Raw genomic sequence first — 21,635 nt, 5'->3', positions numbered from 1 at the left:
ATCATCATGTCAAAAGAAGGAAATCACTTTACTACTACATAGAAATCCTTTATTCTTCTATTCCATCGAAAGAAAAAAAAAAGAAAAAACAAGTTTAAATCGTGATGAAAATGTTTATAATTCTTTTTGCAGGTCAAATAAGATGTACAATAAAATTATTTTCAAAAACTTTTATTAAATTATAATTCACAACAAATCTTTTAAAACAATATATTACAATATGTACAATTTGTTTATATATCAAAGTGATGAATGTTAACTTGTGTTATAAGTCATATATCTTTCCAAAGTCCATGATTCGTAATATTCAATTTTCTTGATGCACTTTGCCAAAACCTCTTTGTTCACGAAGTTAATTACGTTGTCAGTCGGCTCGGGGAAGTACTGGGAGAACTTGCTCATCGGTCGGGACTTGTTTGGCTTTTGCTTCTTCGCCGAGAGAAGTATACTGTGCATATCAGAAAGGGCAGCCCTCACGTAGAAATCCGCCTCTTCTTCATTGGGCCCTTCCAGTATTTTAAACGTGTCCGATTTCATTTGGGATATGTTCTCGTGTCCTATTTCAATCCACGGGCAGACGTTGGCAGCCTCGCTGACCGAAGCGAAAGCGAGTTCGACAGATTGGTAACTCTCACCAGAAAAGTTTTTTGTAACATTGACAAAAACTGTGACAGCTTCGAGTGTTAAATTCTCAAAACTTCCGTTATAATAACGCATCATCAATGTATAACCGGCGATCGTGTTGACCAAGTTGAAATAAACTAAAGGTGACGGTTCGACTTTAGTGACTAGAGACAGATTAGGTACGTTCCTCAATTTAGGACAATTGTTTTTATAATTGTTGTGTGATACATCTTCTAAGTCTCGCACTTTGGGGATGGGGTGCTTTTCAGACCACCAAGGTTCCCATTCTGGGATGAGAGCAGTGGCGTCGCCGGTCCTGACCAACTCCATGAACTCTTTTCTTTCTTCATCGGTCAACTTTTCCCAAATGGACTGGGCATCGTCAAGATTGACGCCTTCAAGTCTGGATGACATATCCTCAATGTCATCACTGTCATCTGTGTCATACTCCTGTTCGTTAACTCTGCGCAAGATCTCTTCCATCTTCCTGCGCGACTCAGAATTCTTGCCTTCTGCTTTCAGCATAGCTTCTATCGACTCCTTATAGAAGCTCTCGGAGCAGTCTAGATGCATCTGAGCTTTGTAGCAAGGCACAGAGCAGTACAAAATGTTGCACCTCGGACATACGTACTTGTAGTCGTTTTTGTTGCAGATACCGCATTGCTGGACTTCACGTTTTTCATCCATACCGGCCAAATCCAATTGCATCTCCATTCCGGCTTAAAATGATGTGCGAACAACTAGTCATAAGTAAGTACGTACAAACTTGAGAACTTGAGGTTACGTCCCGGTTACAAAGTACCAAGTACAAAGAGCAACATCTAGATCTACTGTTCTGTGGCGTTTGTACTGACTGCCACAGAAATCAGAAAACCTTAGTATGAAATTAACTAATAAACCTGAAAAATTATATAATAAATCATAGAAAATTGCTGTATTTGTTGTATTTATTATCAAAAGGTTTTTATTCTGCAAGAACTTTGCCTGTTATTTGCAATTAGAATAAAGATGAAGCCAGTAAATCCTCTGACTGATTTATTTATTTTATTTTATTTATTTTTTTACTTTTGACATTGAAGGGCATATTTTAAGCTGTCTAAATTTAGAAAAAGACTGAAATATTTCTCAGTGTTTAAGGATTTCATTTTTGCATGTGCACACAAAACATCTCCAGGACATCGTCTAAAAAGGAAGCGTACCAAGTTAAATACACGTTTCCATCAACTTTTCCTGAAATACTTTTTAAAAAAAGTGTTACCTATGTTCAACCCATAGGGTTTGCAAAATGATAGGAGCCCTATTTAAAAAAAAAAAAAAAACATTACACTTGTAGAAAAAGTTCAATCCTTTTTTACAAGTAGGTCTTTGTAGGTCTGTACCAAAACCTACAACAAAATTAAAGCCAACAGCTACATCGACCAACTTGTAGTCTAAATTTAACAACCCTTCAAGATTGCAGAGAAAGTCAAGATCTTATCAAAATTCTTACAAATAAATATGACTCTTTGCCTCAAATTTTCCCACTACATCCTCAAAAACTCGTGGTCTTAGCATGAAACTTCAAAAAAAGCGCTCTCAGAAATGAATTGGATCAACACTTATCCCAAACACAGAAAATTGGAATAATCTGCCTTCAAATGTTGTCGACTCAAGATCACTATGTATTTCAAACCAAATCTTGACAGCCGCCTTCAATAAAAAATTCTTAACTTTTTTTTAAAATTTGTTTAGTATAAGTTAATGTGAAATTTGGGTACCATACCTAAGAAAATCGCTACATATCTGCAAGGTTTTTATTTGGAAATTTTATACACTTGTAATTGTATTGTTTGTTTCATAATATATTGAATGTTTATTCGAATTTACACTGTATTATTCATGTAACAATAAATAAATAAATATTTCAAAAAATCTGGGCATAATCACTGTGCTTAAGCTTCACCAAAATAGTTCTGCCAATTTCTTATATTTTTAATGAGTAACTAATAAAAATGTATGTTGGTTCCTGTGTTATTTTTAAAATGTTTTCTTTTGAAAGATGTATTACATTTATGTATGTATTATTATTATTATTTTTCTTTTTTTAAAGACATTGTTTGACAAATTAAATTACACAAATGTGATACCACAATATATACCCATTTTACTTATGTATTTAACTGTATAGTGTTTAGTGACCGTTAGTTAATGATTATTCGGAGATCATGAGGTGTGGTCTGGTATGACACGATCTCCAAATAATTATGTATTTAATAATTAAGTTATTTTATAAATGCCTAATAAATAATTTTAAAATTAGAAAGTAAAAATAAATAAATATATTTATGAACTTCTAACATAAATCATCATATTGCCAAGGAGTGTAACACCTAGAGTATTGTAACCCTGATGATGACCTTAAAATAGGTCGAAAGTTTGTAAGATAACAACTTAATTCATTTTTCATCCAGACCATATTGAGATTAGATTACTACTAAAATATTTAACAAAATAGTTAATTATAATACTAAACTGTTGCACCTTCAATTCAAAGCTAGTCATAGCACATCTACAGTTCTTGGGAAAACAAAATCTAGCAACTCTGATGTGGGTGCCAGGATACAAGGGGATGAAAGGCATGAAACATCATCTTAATAGCTACAAATTTTTACAAATGTTTTTTGTTAAAAAGTTTTGTGTCCCAATTAGCGTGAATTTTGTGATGTTAGGGATGATAAATCCATTTATAGAATGGACAATTTTGGAATTGTACAAAAATGAGAGGTCAAGTAAATTTGACGATTTAATGCAGTTATATTTTGGATTTGATCCATAACATTTTAGGGTACATTAAGCTCTATTTTTAACAAAAGTTTTTTTAATTAGTAATAAGAAAACCCATTGGCAGCTATGAATCAATTAACTAATTGCTGAACTAATTAAATAATAATAACGGATATGTTTAATTTCTGATTTATTGATAAATAATTTGTACACTATTTGAGACAAAGAAATAAGAAGTCCCTAGCACAAATCACAAATCCCTAGCACAAACAAATAAGTTTGTGTTCTTAATTTTGAGGAAAAAATCAAGTTATTTTTCAAAATATTTATTGGCATAGATTGCTGAGATTAATTTTTTGTGTTAACAACGTGACTGCTACTCTTTTTCCATACTTTTTACCATTCTCGTTCTCTACGGTTGCTTTTGGTAAAAACATTGTGATTTACTTAAATAATTTTCAAACGTCTGAGAGTATCGCGGTACCACATGATTTAAAATATTGTAAAAGTTCTAAAATGTATAAACCATGTGCGAATATTGACAAGGTATGCTCCTTTGAGAACGGGACAAAGGTGATAGCCTGGTTCGCTCTTCTTATAGCGGCAGGATTCGGCATTCAGCACCTCATCATCATAATATACGGCTCACCTACCTACTCAGTTAAACTCACCTTAAACAAGCATACGTATTTGAGCCACGCTATCGCGAACGCCCGCTGGGCCAACGCGGTCGTCTTTGCCGTCTTCGCAGTCATGACTGCCTCGAACCTCGGCCTGCTCCTCGGGATATACTCGAAGTCTTCTTTGTACATCACGATTTGCATAATATGCATCACAGTCTGCAATATTTTCGCTATACTCGTGTCTATCTTCTACACCGTATTCGCCTCGTTCGGCTATCTTTCGACCAAATACGTTTTCTTCGTGATAGTTCTTCTACTCATTGTAATCTCAATAGAATGCTGTTTGATCAGCATCGCTGGAAGCTACCGTGACCGTAGTTTGGAGAATGCAAACAATCCCAGCAAGAGAGATCGTTTTAAAAGATGGTTTATTGTGTGAGAACAGTGATTTTTTTACAATAAAAAACTATCCAAGCATATTTTTAACATGTGGCTTAATTTATTGTATACTATTTTATAGATTTCAAATCAAATGCAATATGTTTTCCTTGACTATGAAAATAAGTAAAGAAAAGGTGGCAGCGTGAGTGGACTGGGTCATACAAGGAGCTCTTATGCGTCAAGAGAACCACTGGTGATAGGTGGCCCCGGAGAATCTAGACCGCAGATTGATCACCCAAACCGATTTAGAATTGGCCATAAGCGGTTGACACACTGACACTGTGGGGATCAAGGCCTGTATGCCTCACGTATGCAAGTTCAATATGTTCCACATAATTAACTGCATTCCTTTTCTCCATATTGGGAGCGAGTAGGAATGCCTCCCAATAAGCACGGCAGCGATTCTTTGGGTCCCCCCCATTTTTGGATGAAAAAGGGTTGTTCTATTATATATAGTATTGATAGTTTTGTACCTAACGTGTGTTGAGAAAGAATGTGTAGTGTAAGAGGGTTGATAGCGAAATATTGAGTACCATATAGACCCTCAATTAGGCTAGTTATTATATAATAGGTAAAGGGTGATATATCAAGTACTGCACTACCTTAATTGAGTAAAAGTTATGTAAATTTATAAGAATGTATGTAAAAATTAGTAAGCATATGAATGAGTTTGGATCTAAGAACTTCATGCTGATGGACCTAGCTGTTGACAGCACCTGTTGCCAAACCTCGGTGGCTGGACGGATAAGACTTAAGTCTACCCCAGGCTGCCAACACCCGAGTTGATTTTCGAAGCTTGCCGGTAATTTACTGTAAATTAACTGCGAGAATTGATAGGTTCAACTCCGTACATGTGTGCAGATTTCAGCAGTATAAATTCAAAATTCTCGTCGAAGCAAGAAAACGCAGAGGATTGAGAGAATTTTTTTTTCAATATTTTAAATCCTGGCTTTTCGACGTATCAGCAAGATTTATTCTTATAAGTTAAAGACTGTTATGACCTTCCATTTTACATAAGAAAAGCTATAGAAGCTGTTCTTTGTAATCTACAACAGTTTAACCAGATGCACGTGCTGTCCTTTCAGACAGTCATAAAGCCTAGTTATATCGAAAATACTTGAAAAACATTTGTTAAACGTTTTGGAAGGACAACATCGGTGAAAATGGCACGATCTCTATATCATTTTCTCGGTTCGTGATTAGATTTCGGAAGCCTGCACCATCAGGGCACTCATCGAATTCGATCAGGACGATGACAAGTCAGCCTCGAAGTCCGTCCGTGACTGCGTCCGAAGCCTGTTATTGATGTCATTGGCTTAAAAGGCGAACCGAGTGAAAGTCAAAATGGGTCAGTATTAAGTCCATATAAGGTCCTCCTCTGCCTCAAGCGATGTCGCAACGCGAAGTTGTAAGCGCCTGTTAATATATTCTTTGCGTCTCTAAAAGCCATCAGTGGATTATCTTTATTTACCACTTGTCAATTTGCCTTTAGAATTGCTTTATTTCATATAGAAGTGAATTCCCTAGATATTTATGATTTTTGACTAGCGTAATGCTACAAAAGCAATAACCACATAAAAACCTAATGAAATATATTTATTGTTATATTTCAACAACGATCATTTGTTAATTTTCAAGCAGATTCACCATTTCGACAACTCGTACGGTGCAAAATATATTTATAAATATTTATTTTTTAAAAAAAAATCGCATTGGAAGAAATATTAAAGTTTTATGTTGAAAAAAGGTTAAAAAAATATTTTGCTTAAAAATCGATTTATTTATGTAACGGGCAATTGGTGTTATATGATTTTTTGGAGAAAGTCTGACGCTGTCTGCTTTAAACAAAGAAGAATATGGAAATTTAGATGGGATATCAGGGCGGTTTATAACGTCTAGACAAAGTTTTAGGTATGCGTCATGCATTGCAACTCCAAGTCCAGTCAACTCAAGATCTTATCACTAAATACTCCAGTCTCCCTATAGGCGATTTTTGCGCCACTGGACAATCTTCAAATCTTCAGTAAGCTGCTTTGCAGCTTTTCAGCATAGTTTCTATCGACTCCTTACAGAAGTTCTCGGAGAAATCTAGATGCATCTTAGCTTTGTAGCAAGACACAGAGCAGTGCAAGATGTTGCACCTCGGACATACGCACTTGTAGTGTCGTTTTTGTTGCAGAAACCGCATTGATGGACTTCACGTTTTTCATCCACACCGGCCAAACCTAAATCCCGCCAGAAATAAGAAAATACAAACTTGAGGTTACGTCCTGGTTACAAAGTAGGAAGAGCAACATCTAGGATCTACTGTTCTGTGGAGTTTGTGACTGCCACAGAAATCAGAAAAACTTAGTATAAAACTAACAAATAAATCTGAAAAATTCGAATGTGGGCTCCAAATAACACTACTGAATTCAAGAACGATCGTACAAGAGCTTTATGATGATGATGGAAATATTAGATAATATGAAGGGATTTTTGTTCCCAAAGCATGCATCCTTCTGGTGTTTTGTATTGTGGTACACACAAGGTCTTGACTGTTGTTGGTAAAATTCCTTTCCCTGGGCTTGTTTGTATCCTAGTTTATGTCTCCATTGAGCAGTTGCTTCCCAGACGATATGAATTGACATTGAATATATGTATGTTATATATTGTTTTCTCAGATGCCAGTGACATATAGTCCTATCACTCCTGAGTTTAGCCCTCTTGGTTAGGATTGTTTTAACATAAGTTTACTGTGTCTAGCACCTATAGTTTATCCACTTCTCTTTTTGATTTTATTGGATCCATTCTGTGATGAAGGATTGTTTGTTTGTTTTTGTTATCCCAAGAATTGGTTCTGGTGTGTCTGCTTTGTAGTTGTAGTGTACCCTTGTATTAGTGTAACCTCTTTTATGATTTTCTATGGCAGAAGTATTTATAACTGTATTTCCGCTTGAATGACCGGGGTGTACTGCCCTAATGAGTTTGCTTATGTTTTGAGCTTTTACAAAAAAACGCCTGATCCAGTTCTTTCGTTTGTTTTGGAGCCAACTGCACACCATACCAGTTATCCGATTTCCTTATAAATTCTTCTTCTCCTTTAAAGCCTGTTGAGACTTTATAGGATGTTGTAAAGTGTTTCCGGGATTATGTAGTCAGTCCCCATTTCTGAAAATGGGTGTCTGGTTTTATTGATTATTTTTGTGTGGCTGAAGTGTTCCCACCCATTTTTATTGTTTATGGAGCCTCAATGAGCTTTCCTTCGCTTCTCAGTATAAATTTTCAAATGGAGGTGTTTCTAGTTCTATTGACGGGGTTACTTTCATTGCCTCTGTGATACATAGGTTTGCTAGTCTTTGTGTGCTGCCTAATGTTTTGGTAGCTCGTTAGGTCCTTAGATAGGAAATTATGGAATAAGTGTCGTTAAAATTTGCAGTTGATCGATTTATAAATCTAAGAATTTGGTTGGATTTGTATACTAAATCCAAATAATTTATAGTCATAAACTAAACTTAAACCTCAGTGGTAGAATGTAATTTCCTGTGTAAATACGGTTAGAATGGTGGTGAACTTGTAATTGATTGTCGATGGGGTACGCAATATTGCACATTCACGCTCATAAATTCATTTAATCGATGATTATTCGGAAATCGTGAGATGCGGTCTGATATGATGTAGGTTTCAAAAAACATTTTCTTTATCGTGCCAACGTTTCGAATTTAAACAATGTAAATCCCAGGCCCTGAAGATGATCTCATTAAAGATCGAATATACTCAAAGAAACACAAAACGAAATATCTATAAAGTACAATAAAACAGTCCTGCTTCCTCTACAGATCGGAACAGGGGATCCAAGCCGTTCTCAAGCACGATTCTTATATCGAGTCGCATTACTACACGTTCTCTATATGGAGCCAAGGAATGGCACGCTTCAATTAAGTGGGACACATCGAGTAGCCGGTCTTTACATGCCGGAGAGATACGAGGGCTTTGCCCAAAAGTAAGTGATCGTGTCAACCTCGCACGGCCTATCCTTAATCGGATGAGGATGACCCTTCTTCTAGGAGTCGGATGCTTGATACGTTAGAGCTTCTTTGCTGATCCGCGCTGTCACTTTCTTTTAATGATGTTTTTTTTAATAGATTGTTAGCGTCAGAGGGCCGAGTAGCAGTTAAGCAATTTGGATAAATCACAAGAAGTGATGATATATTTTCAACAATTAAACTTTTGAAATCTAGAAGAAATATTTTTTAACCGAATTATAAACGGCAATATTTCTTTTTACGAGAGTAAGATAATAAAATTAAAATCTTTTACGACCATTTACTTTTTGACCTTTTATGCCCCTTATACATTTTGACAAAAAGTTTAATTTTAGTGTTTAATTAACGTTTTATTAGACGAAGGGAAAATAATCTGGTCAATCATAAAATGCTATGTAGTAGATGTTAATGTAATGTTATAGATGTACGTTATGGATGATTGATCCTTTAACTATCAACAATTATTTTAACTTCACATAATTTAGCGATAAAAATTATTTTATTACTACTGAAGAAGCAATTAATTCAAATTGTTTGCGTAATTAACTTCTGGATAAAAAAAAAGGCATAATGCATAACGTGCATGTAACAATTTACTTCAAATAAGTTGAGATGTTTCTTGTAACAATAGAATCAGCCAAAGAAGTTGAGGTGGTGTTGTAATGGTGATCGGTTGTTAGTCGAAAGTGCTGATAATGAGCACGTTGTACAAAGGTTGTGTCAAAAAGGGCATTTTTTCTTCTGTGTAAAATAAATTTCCTTTTTTATAAAAAAAAATATTTATGCGCCTCCCCGTGGATAAAGGTTTCTGTGTCGAGGCCGAAGCATGGAAAACGGAATCGGGCGACCTTCCTCGTTCCGGACGAGTTGCAGAATCTGCAGCTTCCGAATCGTTCATGCAGACTTTATATTTCAAAACTTATAGGGGTTTTTTCTTTCTTTGTTTTTGTTCTCTCGCATCCGTCGATCTGTAGCCTTGTAAAATATTATTTCACTGCATCGTCCTATAAACGGATGATTAATCTCCCCGGCCGGCCCAGCACAATTTCAGCGCCCGCACGGCTTAACTGTCACTTACAATTGTTTTAACGGATCGACGGACTTCACAAGCTCAAAACGACCTATTATTACAAAACTGACTGATGATTCAAAACCAATCATCAACATCAACGAGTATAAACGTTTGAGACGTTAAACCAAAGAATTCCTATGAAAAAGTTAACTAACTGCTAATTTTTTCATCTATCTTTCATCATTATGTATTATTATTTGTTTAGATAGTTTTATAATTTTTGAGAGTAAAATGTTAATACAACTCTACATTTATCAAATTAAGACTTTAACGATCAGCAGATCGGATTCAGCCATTTCTAGTAAATGTCTGCACGTTTCTCTCGTGTTAGTCAAACAAGAACTATTATTGCAGTTAACAACTCAGAATTCTAATTCCAACACCATTCTATTTTTAATTTGCATTTATTAGAAACTATAAGGTAGACTAGCGCGAGAAAAACATGCGGATATACAATGACAAGTGAGCTTATATGCAAAATACTTAAGGAAAATAATCAGAATTTGATAAAATAAGGCTGAAATATAAAACTTCTGAAACTATCAATCTTCATTATCCAGGCAGTTTTCACCCTACACTGCCTTCAATGAATGTCTGCAGGATTATCTCGCGCCAGTCAAAAAACTTACAATGAATAGTCAGACTAAACAACAGAGCCATTCCGTTTCCTTTTCTCATTTGAATTTTACCTGATCTTCATTTAAAGGGATTTAAAAATTAAAAATGATAAGTGAGAGCAAACCCAAAAGATTTTTAGGAAAAATAATCACTCAGATTAAACTAGAAAGATTTAAAAGTCATAATGAACATTAGGGTTGATTATGATCGTCTAGATCTGCTCCTTAGGCATTTCACTGATTTCAATAATTGTCTGCATGATTATCTCGCGCCAGTCAAAAAATGTATCAAAGGAAAACTCAAAATAATCCCTCGTATGATGTATCAAAATTTTACCTCGTAAAGAGAAACACCCAAAAATAGTTTAGACGTTTACTGGACATCTGCATGTTTCTCTCACCTAGGTAACAGTAAAATTATCCAAACTTTAACTAACACTAAAAAAACTTATAAGCTGCCATTAGTAATTAATGTAATTCTTGATGTAGAGTGTCTGCACGTTTCTCTCGTGCCACTCGAAGAAGATTTAGTGTTAATATAAAAAAAAACCCTGACTAACCAATTAACTAACCTACGTTTTCTTCCTCTAATTTGATGGCATAAAGGGGACCCTCGTAAAGTGAAACACCCAAAAATATACTAACACGAGAGAAACATGTCGACATCCACTAAAGGTTGTGAAATGCAGAAACCCTTTTGATTGAATTATTTCCTGCTAGTCAACTCATCGTTGAAAGAGACCTAATTCGACTTTGACAAAAACCATCAGAGTCAACTCGCGCGAAAGAAACAAGCAGACATCCACTAAATGCTTCGGAATAAGGAGACTACCCTGACCGTCCAAAACTTAAAAAAAAAACCGCATCCAGGATAATCAACATCCAACTGGTTGGAAATTGTTCAACATCTCGCTGGCAACAAATTGAAACCAAAAATTAATTAAAGTGCAGTGGGCTGTTCAATTACAGCCTCTTTCCTCCCGTTAGTAATTAACGTATGAGTCACTCAGACGTATTTCTTTTATTAGACACGTTTACCGGATGTCTGCATGTTTCTCTCACCTAGGTAACGCAGTAAAATTATCCAAAATTAATTAACATGAAAAAAAACACTTATACACACCATTAGTAGTTAATGTAATTCTCGGTGTAGAATGTCTGCATGTTTCTCTCACCTAGGTAACACAGTAAAATTACCCAAAATTTAATTAACATAAAAAAACCACTTATACACTGCCATTAGTAATTAATGTAATTATCGGTTAGAGTGTTTGCATTTTTCTCTCACCTAGGTAACACAGTAAAATTACCCAAAATTTAATTAACATGAAAAAAACCACTTATACACTCTATTAGTAATTAATGTAATTCTCGGTGTAGAATGTCTGCATGTTTCTCTCACGTAGGTAACACAGTAAAATTATCCAAAATTTAATTAACATGAAAAAAACCACTTATACACTCCATTAGTAATTAATGTAATTCTCGGTGTAGAATGTCTGCATGTTTCTCTCACCTAGGTAACACAGTAAAATTATCCAAAATTTAATTAACATTAAAAAAAACCCACTTATACACGCCATTAGTAATTAATATAATTATTCAGATATCGATTAACGGTCTCCATTAGTAATTAATGTAATTCTCGGTGTAGAATGTCTGCATGTTTCTCTCACCTAGGTAACACAGTAAAATTATCCAAAATTTAATTAACATTAAAAAAAACCCACTTATACACGCCATTAGTAATTAATATAATTATTCAGATATCGATTAACGGTCACTAATCTCTACACATTAATATAATTCTCGGTGTAGAGTGTCTGCATGTTTCTCTCGTGCTACTCGAAGAAGATTTAGTGTTAATATAAAGAATCCTGACTAATCGATGAACTAATCTATATTGTCTTCCTCTAATTTGAATTTTTAGTTCATCAAAATACAGCAACTTTGCCCTTGGTCTACACAAAACAAATTACGGCGAGAAAAACATGCTAATATCCCATGAATATGGCATAATACAGAATTTGTGACCGAATCGTCCCTCCTGATGGTCAAAGGTAACAGAAAAACGGTAGAAAGCGTATTGATTAGACTTATACCGACAAAACGGGCCGGCGCGAGAGAAACATGCGGGCGTACACCAAAGGATTACGAAATACGTAAACTCGCGTGACTTACTGTAAAATCAGGCAGAATGATAAGTAACCATTAGTAATTGATCTTGATAAATTTATCAATAAACCAAAACGTCGTAAAATATAAAATCTCTTTTTAAAAATTAAAGTAAATCAGGTGATGGAAATTGTGTGTCCTGTACTCACTTTTACTACTACTCTGTAAATATTTAGGAATTTGGTTCGATTGCAATACGAAATTTAAAATGCATGTAGAAACTCTCACCAAACGTATTCGTAAATTATTCTATAAATTCAAAATATTGAGAAATATTCTTGAACCTCACACTCTAAAAACTGTATGGTTTCCATTATGTCGATCATTACTACAATTTGGTGAGATAGTATGGAGCAACATCAGTAAAAAAACTATTACATAAGGTTTGAGTTGCTCAAAAGATTGTAATTAAAATTATGTTCATAATGTTCACCCAAGATTTAGTTCTGAAGAATTGTTCAAATAATTTGTTGTCTTTAATGTAAAAAATTTTTTTGTATTTGGCGCATGCATTCATACATTAAAGTTAAAACACATAATTTGCATGTTTATCCTACCCGTTTATATAAAAAATCAAAAACTTTCTTGCCTAAAATTAATTCTGAACTTTTTGCTTTCATTGTTATTTTAAAAACTGCACTTCAATTTAAATTCACTTTTTATGATTTTAGTAATGTTAATCAATTTAAAAATTATTTAATAAAGCGTGTCACTTGTAACATTTAAAGTTGTTCTTATTTTGTTAAAATATGTAAAAATTTGGGTTGTTCCAACCTCACGTAAAAATCCTGTTTTCTTAATATAATGGAACTCTTGAGGGTTGACATAAGAAGTACCTGTTTTTCTTGACTTGTTTTTCTTTTTTTCTCTTTTCTTATTCTCCGTTAACTGTATCTCTTACGCAAATAAATTTTCAATTTTTCTATCCAACAATCAATTTTAATGAAATATCTGGAAGAATTTCTTTATAAGCCTTGTTACCGATGGGAAAACCGTTTTTTTTTTTTCGCTCTCTTTTCTTATTCTCTGTTAACTGTATCTCTTATGCAAATAAATTTTCAATTTCTCTATCCTAGAATCAATTTTATTCAAAAATCTAGAAAATTTCTCTAAGTCTTGTTACCGAGGGGAAAACCGTTTTTTTCTCCCTTTTTTATTCTGTTATCTGTATCTCTTATCCAAATAAATTTTCAATTTCTCTATCCAACTATAGAGATAATATTAGTATAGTTTTTCTCTCTTTTCATATTCTCTGTTAATTGTATCTCTTACGCAAATAAATTTTCAATTTCTCTATCCAAGAATCAATTTTATTCAAAAACTAGAAGAATTTCTCTTTAAATCTTGTTACCGATGGGAAAACTGTTTTTTTTCTCTCTCTCTCTCTCTCTTCCCTTATTCTCTGTTAACTGTATCTCTGACGCAAATAAAATTTCAATTTCTCTATCCAAGAATCAATTTTATTCAAAAATCTGGAAGAATTTCTCTATTAACCTTGTTATCAATGAAAAAACCGGTTTTTTTGTATGTTTTACTTTATTTGAAACTTATATGGTAGAAATACTTAAAATAACTCTTTACTACGGAACTATTTTAATTTATTGTCACATGGTAACAAGCTTCCCTGCCAATTCCAACTCGATCCACTTTGTCCTAATTAACTCCTAAATGAGCAATTATAATTGGAATTTTTTTGATTTCTCACCCCTTTTTTTGCCTTTATTATTCGCACTGTTTCTCTTAAACTTCAATAGAATCTGTTCCTCAGATCCAGGAAACAGGAAAAAGTACCGTTGGGATCTAGATTTTATTTCCTCTCGCTAAGTCTGTTGAAATGACAAGGTTCTGTCATTAGGGTACGATTCAATTACGACGCTGTACAACAAGCTTTAAAACTTGAAAGTTTCTTGGATCAATTAGGCCCTCTACTTTCCTAAACGGAGCTTTCCAAGTTTCTTCTGTGCCGAATCTTTAGGCAAAGAGTCTTAACGAATCGAAATCTCCAGAAGTTATCCACAAATAGGACTCTTTGTATTGATTTTTTTGATAAAATTAACACTTGGATTTTTATGGTTTAACATAGGAAATATCGATTTGACTCAATTGTGCGACCGTTAAACTAGAAACGAGGTGTACGAGTGCCTTGAGGGATGAGTCATTATTATCCGTTGCCTATATTTGTCTGTAATGCCCAGCCTGGAGGGTACATTTATCTTGTCCTCCCCGACCTCAAACCAGCTGGCCCGTTCCTTATATGGGATTAAAACGGACGGAACAGATTTGAAATTTATTTACCGTTTTCCACATCGAGAAATCGGTGAAAAGCGACAACTTTTGAAAAATGTTTGTTTTCTCGGCTTAAATGAAATCCGAAACGAAAAATTTCCACTTCGCGTCTTGCGACGTGACTGGAACCTGGCGTATGATAGGAATGATGAATGAAGGTAGGAACAGACGATGATGTCAGCCTTGCAAGGTCAGCCGATCAATCCCAGGAGACCCCCGAGATTTGTCGTTGTAAGCAAAGTCAAATATTCTCAGGGTAGGTCATAATCGCTAAACAATTTGTAAAACAAACGCAAACATAAATCTTTTTGTCCTCTAAATATTATTAAATTAGCAACATCGGTTGACGCTTTTTTCAACAGAGAAGCGTTCTGTATTCTGCCGAGCTCTGCAGATTTTATCACACCGCCCACACATTCAACATCTCTTTTAACAGAGTTTCATTTAATATAATATTCCTCTGGACTCTGAAAGTTCAACACAATTTAAACTTTAAAATAAAACTTTTTCCAATAAAAGAAAAAATTATTTTAAAAATGTATGACAATAAAATCATAAGCAAAATAATCAACCGATTAATAACAAAAATTAAATTTAGCAATATGTTTCAATATTAGTAACAAAGCTTTGTCTACTTTTATCCAAGTTTTCGGCTTTTTATTACGCCATGTTAAGGGCTGGATACTTAATTAAAAATCATAAATAATAATCGGGTCCGCATTTAAAGTAAAAACTGATTTGCGACCTAGAAGCGTCAACTCTTGCAATTGGGATAACCAGCCACCATGAAAATCTGTTTTTGATGATGACAAAGCAATGTTTTCGAGTGCATAAGCAGATGACCGTCTTAAAAGAGAATCACTTTCTAGCTTTAATATCTTTATTCACCAATTTAAGATTCTTTGAAGTCTTTCAATTAATTAATTCTTTTTATGTAAGGTTTTGGTTAAGTGAAAAAGTAGTGCCACTAACAGGATTCGAACCCAACACCTTCGGCTCAATGCCGCTACTCTAACCACCTGAGCTATCGTGACCTCGGTCCACTCGGACACCAACACATCTCAACCTACAACCTTTCGAATTTTCCCTCCTTTTTGCCATTTTTCAGTGGATCGCAGTCTCGATAGCTCAAATGGTAGAGCAGCGGCGTATTTAGCCGAAGGTCGTGGGTTCGAATACCACTCGTGACACTAACTTTTTCATTTCAACCAATACCCTATATAAAAAGATTAATTAATTGAAAGAAGTTATTTGGTCAATCGGACCACGAAATATAATGAATTTAATAATTTATAATATTCAATGAAAAATAAAAAAGAAAGTTAATGATTATTTTTTCTCGAGTCTTAAGGTTAAGAACTTTTCAAAATGGTATAATTTACTAATTATACCGCCATTACACTAGTAATTTTGCATAATTTGACAGTAAAAAATTAAAAGAAATATTCCGTTTTGTCCTGAATAAAAATAGAAGGCTAATGATTTTGTTTGTTTCATATGCTTTCTACCTTTATGTTGTAAAAGAACAAATTTAAAGATCCTAAGATTTACCTTTTAAACAATATAATGTAGGCGATTTCTCCGTGGTATGGAGGTGATAAATTTAGGTATGGCTGGTTTGGTCTGCGCGTTTTGCCATCGTTTGGCCAGAGATAGCTGGTGACCATGGTGTGATGAAGACAGACCCAACATAGCTGGAATAGTCAGACAAGGGTGATAGGTAACGACCAAATTGCTGGTTCATCACCCCGCTGACTACACAGAGAAATCTCACACAATAAAATCAAGTTATAAAATAAGACAAAAACAGACCAACTGAAGATGCCGAAGTGCCAAAACGCGTCTGATGGACCAACGCAGCGAGATTAGGCAGACCAAAATGATCGGCAACAACCAAATTACAATAAATATAGCTTTACCAAAGAGCATTTTTTAAAAATATATTATGTTTAGACCAAAATGAAAAAGCTAATGATTTCTGTTTGATATTTCCCCCAAAGGTCCGAACAGTACGATCATTCTTTTAAAAGAAATTGGTTGTTTATGTCCAAAAAGTACTTACATTATTAATTTTTCGTAATTAGGCAGGTAAAAGATAAAATAAATGTTATATTTTGTCCCAAATAAAAAATAAAATTAATGACTGTTTCATTTGCTCTTGTACCTTTAATTTCTGAAAAGACAAATAAATTTGTTCATCAACCAATATAAAATAGAAGGACCAAAAAGTTATTATATTTTTCATTTATATTATGTTTAGAAGAAAAGGACAAAAAAAACATAAAATTTCTGCCTGTTTTATTCACCTAAAGTCGAGAGTAAAATCTTTTTTGATCTGCTCGAAAGGTAGTTTTATTATTATTTTTCTAATTTAAACCAAACAGCTAAAATAAATGTTGTTTTGTCTTAGATAAAAAATAAAAGTAATGATTTTGTTTCGTTTTTCTTCTACCTTTAGGTTCTCAAATGAAAAATGAATTTTTTAAATTATTTTTTTAGAGGTCCTCAGGTTGATCCTTTAACCATTATAATATAGTTGGACCAAAAAGTTATTATTTTATTAAATTGATACTATGTTTTGACCAAAATGAAAAGAAAAACTAATAATTTCTGCCTGTTTTTTTCCCTCAGGTCCAAAGAATAGGATCTTTCAATTTTTTTCAGTTTAAAAGGTCATTTTATTATTATTTTTACAGGAAAGATCTAAAATGTAATGTTTTGTCCTAAATAAAAAATAAAAGAATGACTTTCTTTCATTTGCTCTTCTACCTTTATTTTAGGTTCTAAAATGAAAATGAATTTTTAAAATTATTTTTTTTAAAGGTCCTAGGTCTATCCTTTAACAAATATAATATATTTGGACAAAAAGTTATTGTATTTTTAATTGATATTATGTTTAGACCAAAAGGACTAGAAAACTGGCTGTTTTTTCTCCCTAAGGCTCATGAGTTAAGATATTTTCGTAAGGTCCAAAATGTTATTATATTATTAATTTATCGTAATTTGATAGTAAAAAAATTAAAAGATGTATTACATTTTGTTCTACCTAAAAAAAAGAAATCTAATGACTTATTTTTTTCTTCAGAAATAGATGTTTCGTTTCATTTTGGTGTAAACACAATACTAATAAAAATAAAGTTTTGGTCTAACTATTTGGCTAAAGGATCAACTTTAAAAACCTTCCGAAAATAATTTTAAAAATGCATTTGTCCCTTTAGAATCTAAAGTTTTTTTTAAGTGATTTTAAACAATATAATAATCTAGTTGGACCAAAACATTATTTTTTTATTGGTACTGTGTTTAGACCAAAATAATAAGAAAAAGCAAATGAAATATACGTGCTTTTTCTCCCGAAGGTTGAAAGATTAAACACAATTGGTTTTTGGACTGTCCAAATGTTATCTCATTATTAATTTAGCATAATTTGGTACGAAAAAACTAAAAGAAATAATACGTTTTGTCCTGAATAAAAAATATAAAAAGAAAAACGTTAATGACATTTAGTTTAAAAGGACAAATGGTTGTTTTCATTATTTTTTTGAAGAGTCCTAAGGTTGACTTAAAAGTCATTATATTTTTAATTGACAGTCTGTTAATTAATCATTGATCATAAACAATTATATAATTTTTTTATCACAAACATTAACATGTCATTGTATTATAAATCTCTCAAAATATGTTGAAATGTTCTTCAAATTTCATTTTGGCCCAAATAGAAGGAATTTATTTTCCTTTTCGTTGTCTGTATCTATGGTCTTGTTGGTAATTTTTCTTGTACTATTGGATAAATAGCAGGATCAAAAACTGATTTGTAAAAGGTGGTTTTTTTTTAAATTTTAGATATATAATCAGTATAATTTTTCTTGCACCGTACATAACTTTTAATTATAACATTATATCATTAAATTTAGTTAAAATTGTTCTTTGAATTTTTTATAATGTGGAATTTAGTCACTTTTTTCTTTCGATTTCCAAATCGTGGAAGGAGAAAAATAGAAGAATAAAGAACTACTTATTAGTAAAAATTCTTGTTTTATTCTATATCTGTTTTTTAAAAAGTATGCGTTATGATTTTGACTTTTATTTTATTCTGCGTTTAGTCATTTTGAGTTTATTGACGTCGGAACAATCATGGATTGTATTATCAAGAAAAAAAATATGAGTAGTTTGGTATCGCTGCACTTTTAAAGGAAGAATCCAGTCAATATTAGTAATGGTAAGAAATTGGTTGGGAAGGACGATAACGGTGAGGAAGGTCGATTACAAATCTCTCATCCCTTCGTAAATCCCATTAATAATATTTTTTTGATCGACCAACCGTGAAACATGTTTATCGGCTAAGGAGACTGGTCTGAAAAAATTCTTCCGTCGGAATATGGCCTAGGCCTATTATGAATGATTCATAATGAGCTTTGTGACAGCAAGACCTTTGTGGACATTAGACCGTTATCCGAGGCATCCGCTATTTGTACCAGTGGTACGTGACAAAACAGGCCTTTCTTCGTTCAACAGACGCGTATAGAATCCCCAGAATGAAAAATCGAATAAAAAGACAGTAGGTACTGTCGATATACCGTCGGGGCCGAGGACAAGAATTTAACTACCGTATCGAGGACTTTGTCAGACGCCAGAAAGCGTTTGGAGATCTGTAAAACTAACCCGAATCGTTGTGTCATATTTGACGAAACTGCGAGTTTGTTAACAAGTTTGAAAGAGTGCAGCCTCCAATCCACTTGGAGCCTCTGACTCACCCTTTACGCAAATGAGTCCAGTCGCAAACATTGCCTTTTGGGGAATGATCTTTACTCCTGCCTTTGGCTCTGTCGACGCGAAAATCCGAGTTCTTAATTAAAATCCGTTTTCCAGTTGGACTGACGGCTTAAGAGATCTCAGCCGACGTCCTCGTTTTTTTTCTCTATATTGAACATTTATTTTTCTTCAAATTTGGTCACGGTTCTGCAGGCGTAAATTTGCATAACACGCTTTGAGAAACGTGCCATTTGCGAAAGTTCTATTTGGGAAAACAAATAAATCCAAAACGAAATTCCTATTTCTCCCTCTCGTACCTTTCGAAAAAGCTCGGCCTCTTTGAGTCTGGAGACTGTCTGCAGATCACGTATCGCCGTGTATAATTCCTATTGCCGAGTTTGGAGAATACTCATTTAAAACAAAAAGGTAAAACACGATTTGCGATTCTTTCGAAATATGTCTGGAAGAAAACGAACCCGGAAGTCATTTTAAAAATATATATTTTTATCAAAAAAAACTCTGTCATAATCTTGTTACTAAACACATAGATACAACGTTTATTATCATAAACATGCAAGATAAGATTAGGTTCAAATCCATTATATTTCGTGAACTTCTTTCAATTAATTAATCTTTTTATGTAAGGTTTCGGTTGAAATGAAAAAGCTAGTGTCACGTGCGGGATTCGAACCCAGGACCTTCGGCTCAATACGCCGCTGCTCTAACCACTTGAGCTATCGTGACTTCGATTCGCCGAGAATCGAATCCTGATTACCCGACATTTGAAAAATGGCAAAAATGAGGGAAAATTCGAAAGGTAGGTTGAGAAGGAGAGGTGTGTCCTAGTGGATCGAAGTCACGATAGCTCAAGTGGTTAGAGCAGCGGCGTATTGAGCCGTAGGTCGTGGGTTCGAATCCCGCTCGTGGCACTAGCTTTTTCATTTCAAGCAAAGCCTTACATAAAAAGATTAATTTGGTTCAAAGTTAGTTATACACTTTGTCACAGAGAATGTTGTCTGATTGGTGTAAAACCTTAATTTTCCTACGTCTAATTCACATGTTCATGTGCAAACAGAAGCCTTCCCCATTTTTAGACTACATTCATTATGCCTTCTTCCTACAGTCTGCTGGAAGTGGAAAATTTTTCATCTCTTTTCTACTGACGATACAGTTGTGCTAGAGCAGCTGCCGGATGTACCTGTCGTCTCTCACGTCTGTTGATTTAGACCGACACTGTTTCAATCTTATGGAATTCATGCCAGCAGTCGAGTTATATGCGACTTCGCATCGCTCTATCCTTCCTCTATTAACATTACATTCTTAGCAATACGATACTCACTAACATGCTTGTCTGGTACCGAAAAACATAATTAAATAAAATGAAATCAACTAAAAAGAGGAAAGGTTTTCAGTGAAGATCAATTTTCAGTAGTAGAATGAATGATCAGTCAAGATGCTTCTGTTTGTGAAAAAAATAAACAAGCTTAATAAAGCTTTATTTAAAGTTTATGTTTACAAGGATCATTCCTAATTACCAATGATTAAATGACCTAAACGTAATAATGCATTTCATTTTGAACTAATAAAAGTTGGAGCGATAATTTCATCCATCGGCGTGTTATTTTATATCACAAGTTGTTGTAAACACACCAGGCCATTCTAGCACATAAGTTATCGATATCGCAAAGTTAAAGCAGGGTCTTTTTAAAAGATAGTTCCTACTCACAATAAATGTAGGAGTGTACGTACTTTGAGTAGGAACTATCTTTTTAAAAAGATTTAACAACACACTCACTCCACCATTTATCTTTTCTGTTAAAGCAGGAGTCTCAGAACGTTGCCTTGAGAAACAACCACAAGCGATATTGACGTTATATCTGAATTGGTTTTTTTCGATACGTCGTTGTAAAATATACGGATAGTGACACCCTCATTCATTTGTATAGAACGTGTAAAATTAATTTGCCCAACTACGTTTGGAGTGAATAAAGTTTCGCAGCACATACTGCGGAGTTCTCGAAGACTTTTTTTAACCGATGGGACAAAGGAGTCTTATCAAACTCCCCAAATTCCATAGTTTTTAAAACAAAAAATAAACAAAAATTGAAAATGTTTAATATCAACAATTTATTAAGTTTTGAGAATAGCGTTAAAGTTTAAAAACTCATCTCAATTTAAAATTATTGTACGAGGTACCAAATAATCATGTTTACTTTGTGATAATCATAGAAGTAATGGACAGATACGATGTTTCAATTAA

At 33.8% G+C, this 21,635-nt stretch overlaps 1 protein-coding gene and 1 non-coding gene across 2 annotated transcripts; one reads left to right on the top strand and one right to left on the bottom strand.

Moving 5' to 3' along the window:
* Nucleotides 1-206: 206 nt before the first annotated feature.
* On the bottom strand, nt 207-1,459 carry LOC106666301 (zinc finger HIT domain-containing protein 2). The gene has a single exon (XM_014393385.2). It carries the CDS (start codon nt 1,336-1,338, stop codon nt 256-258), a length of 1,083 nt encoding a protein of 360 aa, XP_014248871.1. The 5' UTR covers nt 1,339-1,459; the 3' UTR covers nt 207-255.
* Nucleotides 1,460-20,230: 18,771 nt separating this feature from the next.
* On the top strand, nt 20,231-20,304 carry Trnan-auu. The gene has a single exon. It is a non-coding gene; the product is annotated as a tRNA-Asn (tRNA).
* Nucleotides 20,305-21,635: the final 1,331 nt, after the last annotated feature.

This window comes from Cimex lectularius, unplaced genomic scaffold (genome assembly GCF_000648675.2).
Source record: "Cimex lectularius strain Harlan isolate CLEC.00 unplaced genomic scaffold, Clec_2.1 scaffold124, whole genome shotgun sequence".
NCBI classification, from domain to species: Eukaryota; Metazoa; Arthropoda; class Insecta; order Hemiptera; family Cimicidae; genus Cimex; species Cimex lectularius.
Note: the sequence above shows the minus strand (reverse complement) of the source record. Positions and strands in the feature narration are given on the sequence as shown.

Excerpts from the sequence above, each read along its gene's own strand:
- LOC106666301 (XM_014393385.2), bottom strand. The coding sequence starts at position 1,338 with ATGGAGATGCAATTGGATTTGGCCGGTATGGATGAAAAACGTGAAGTC.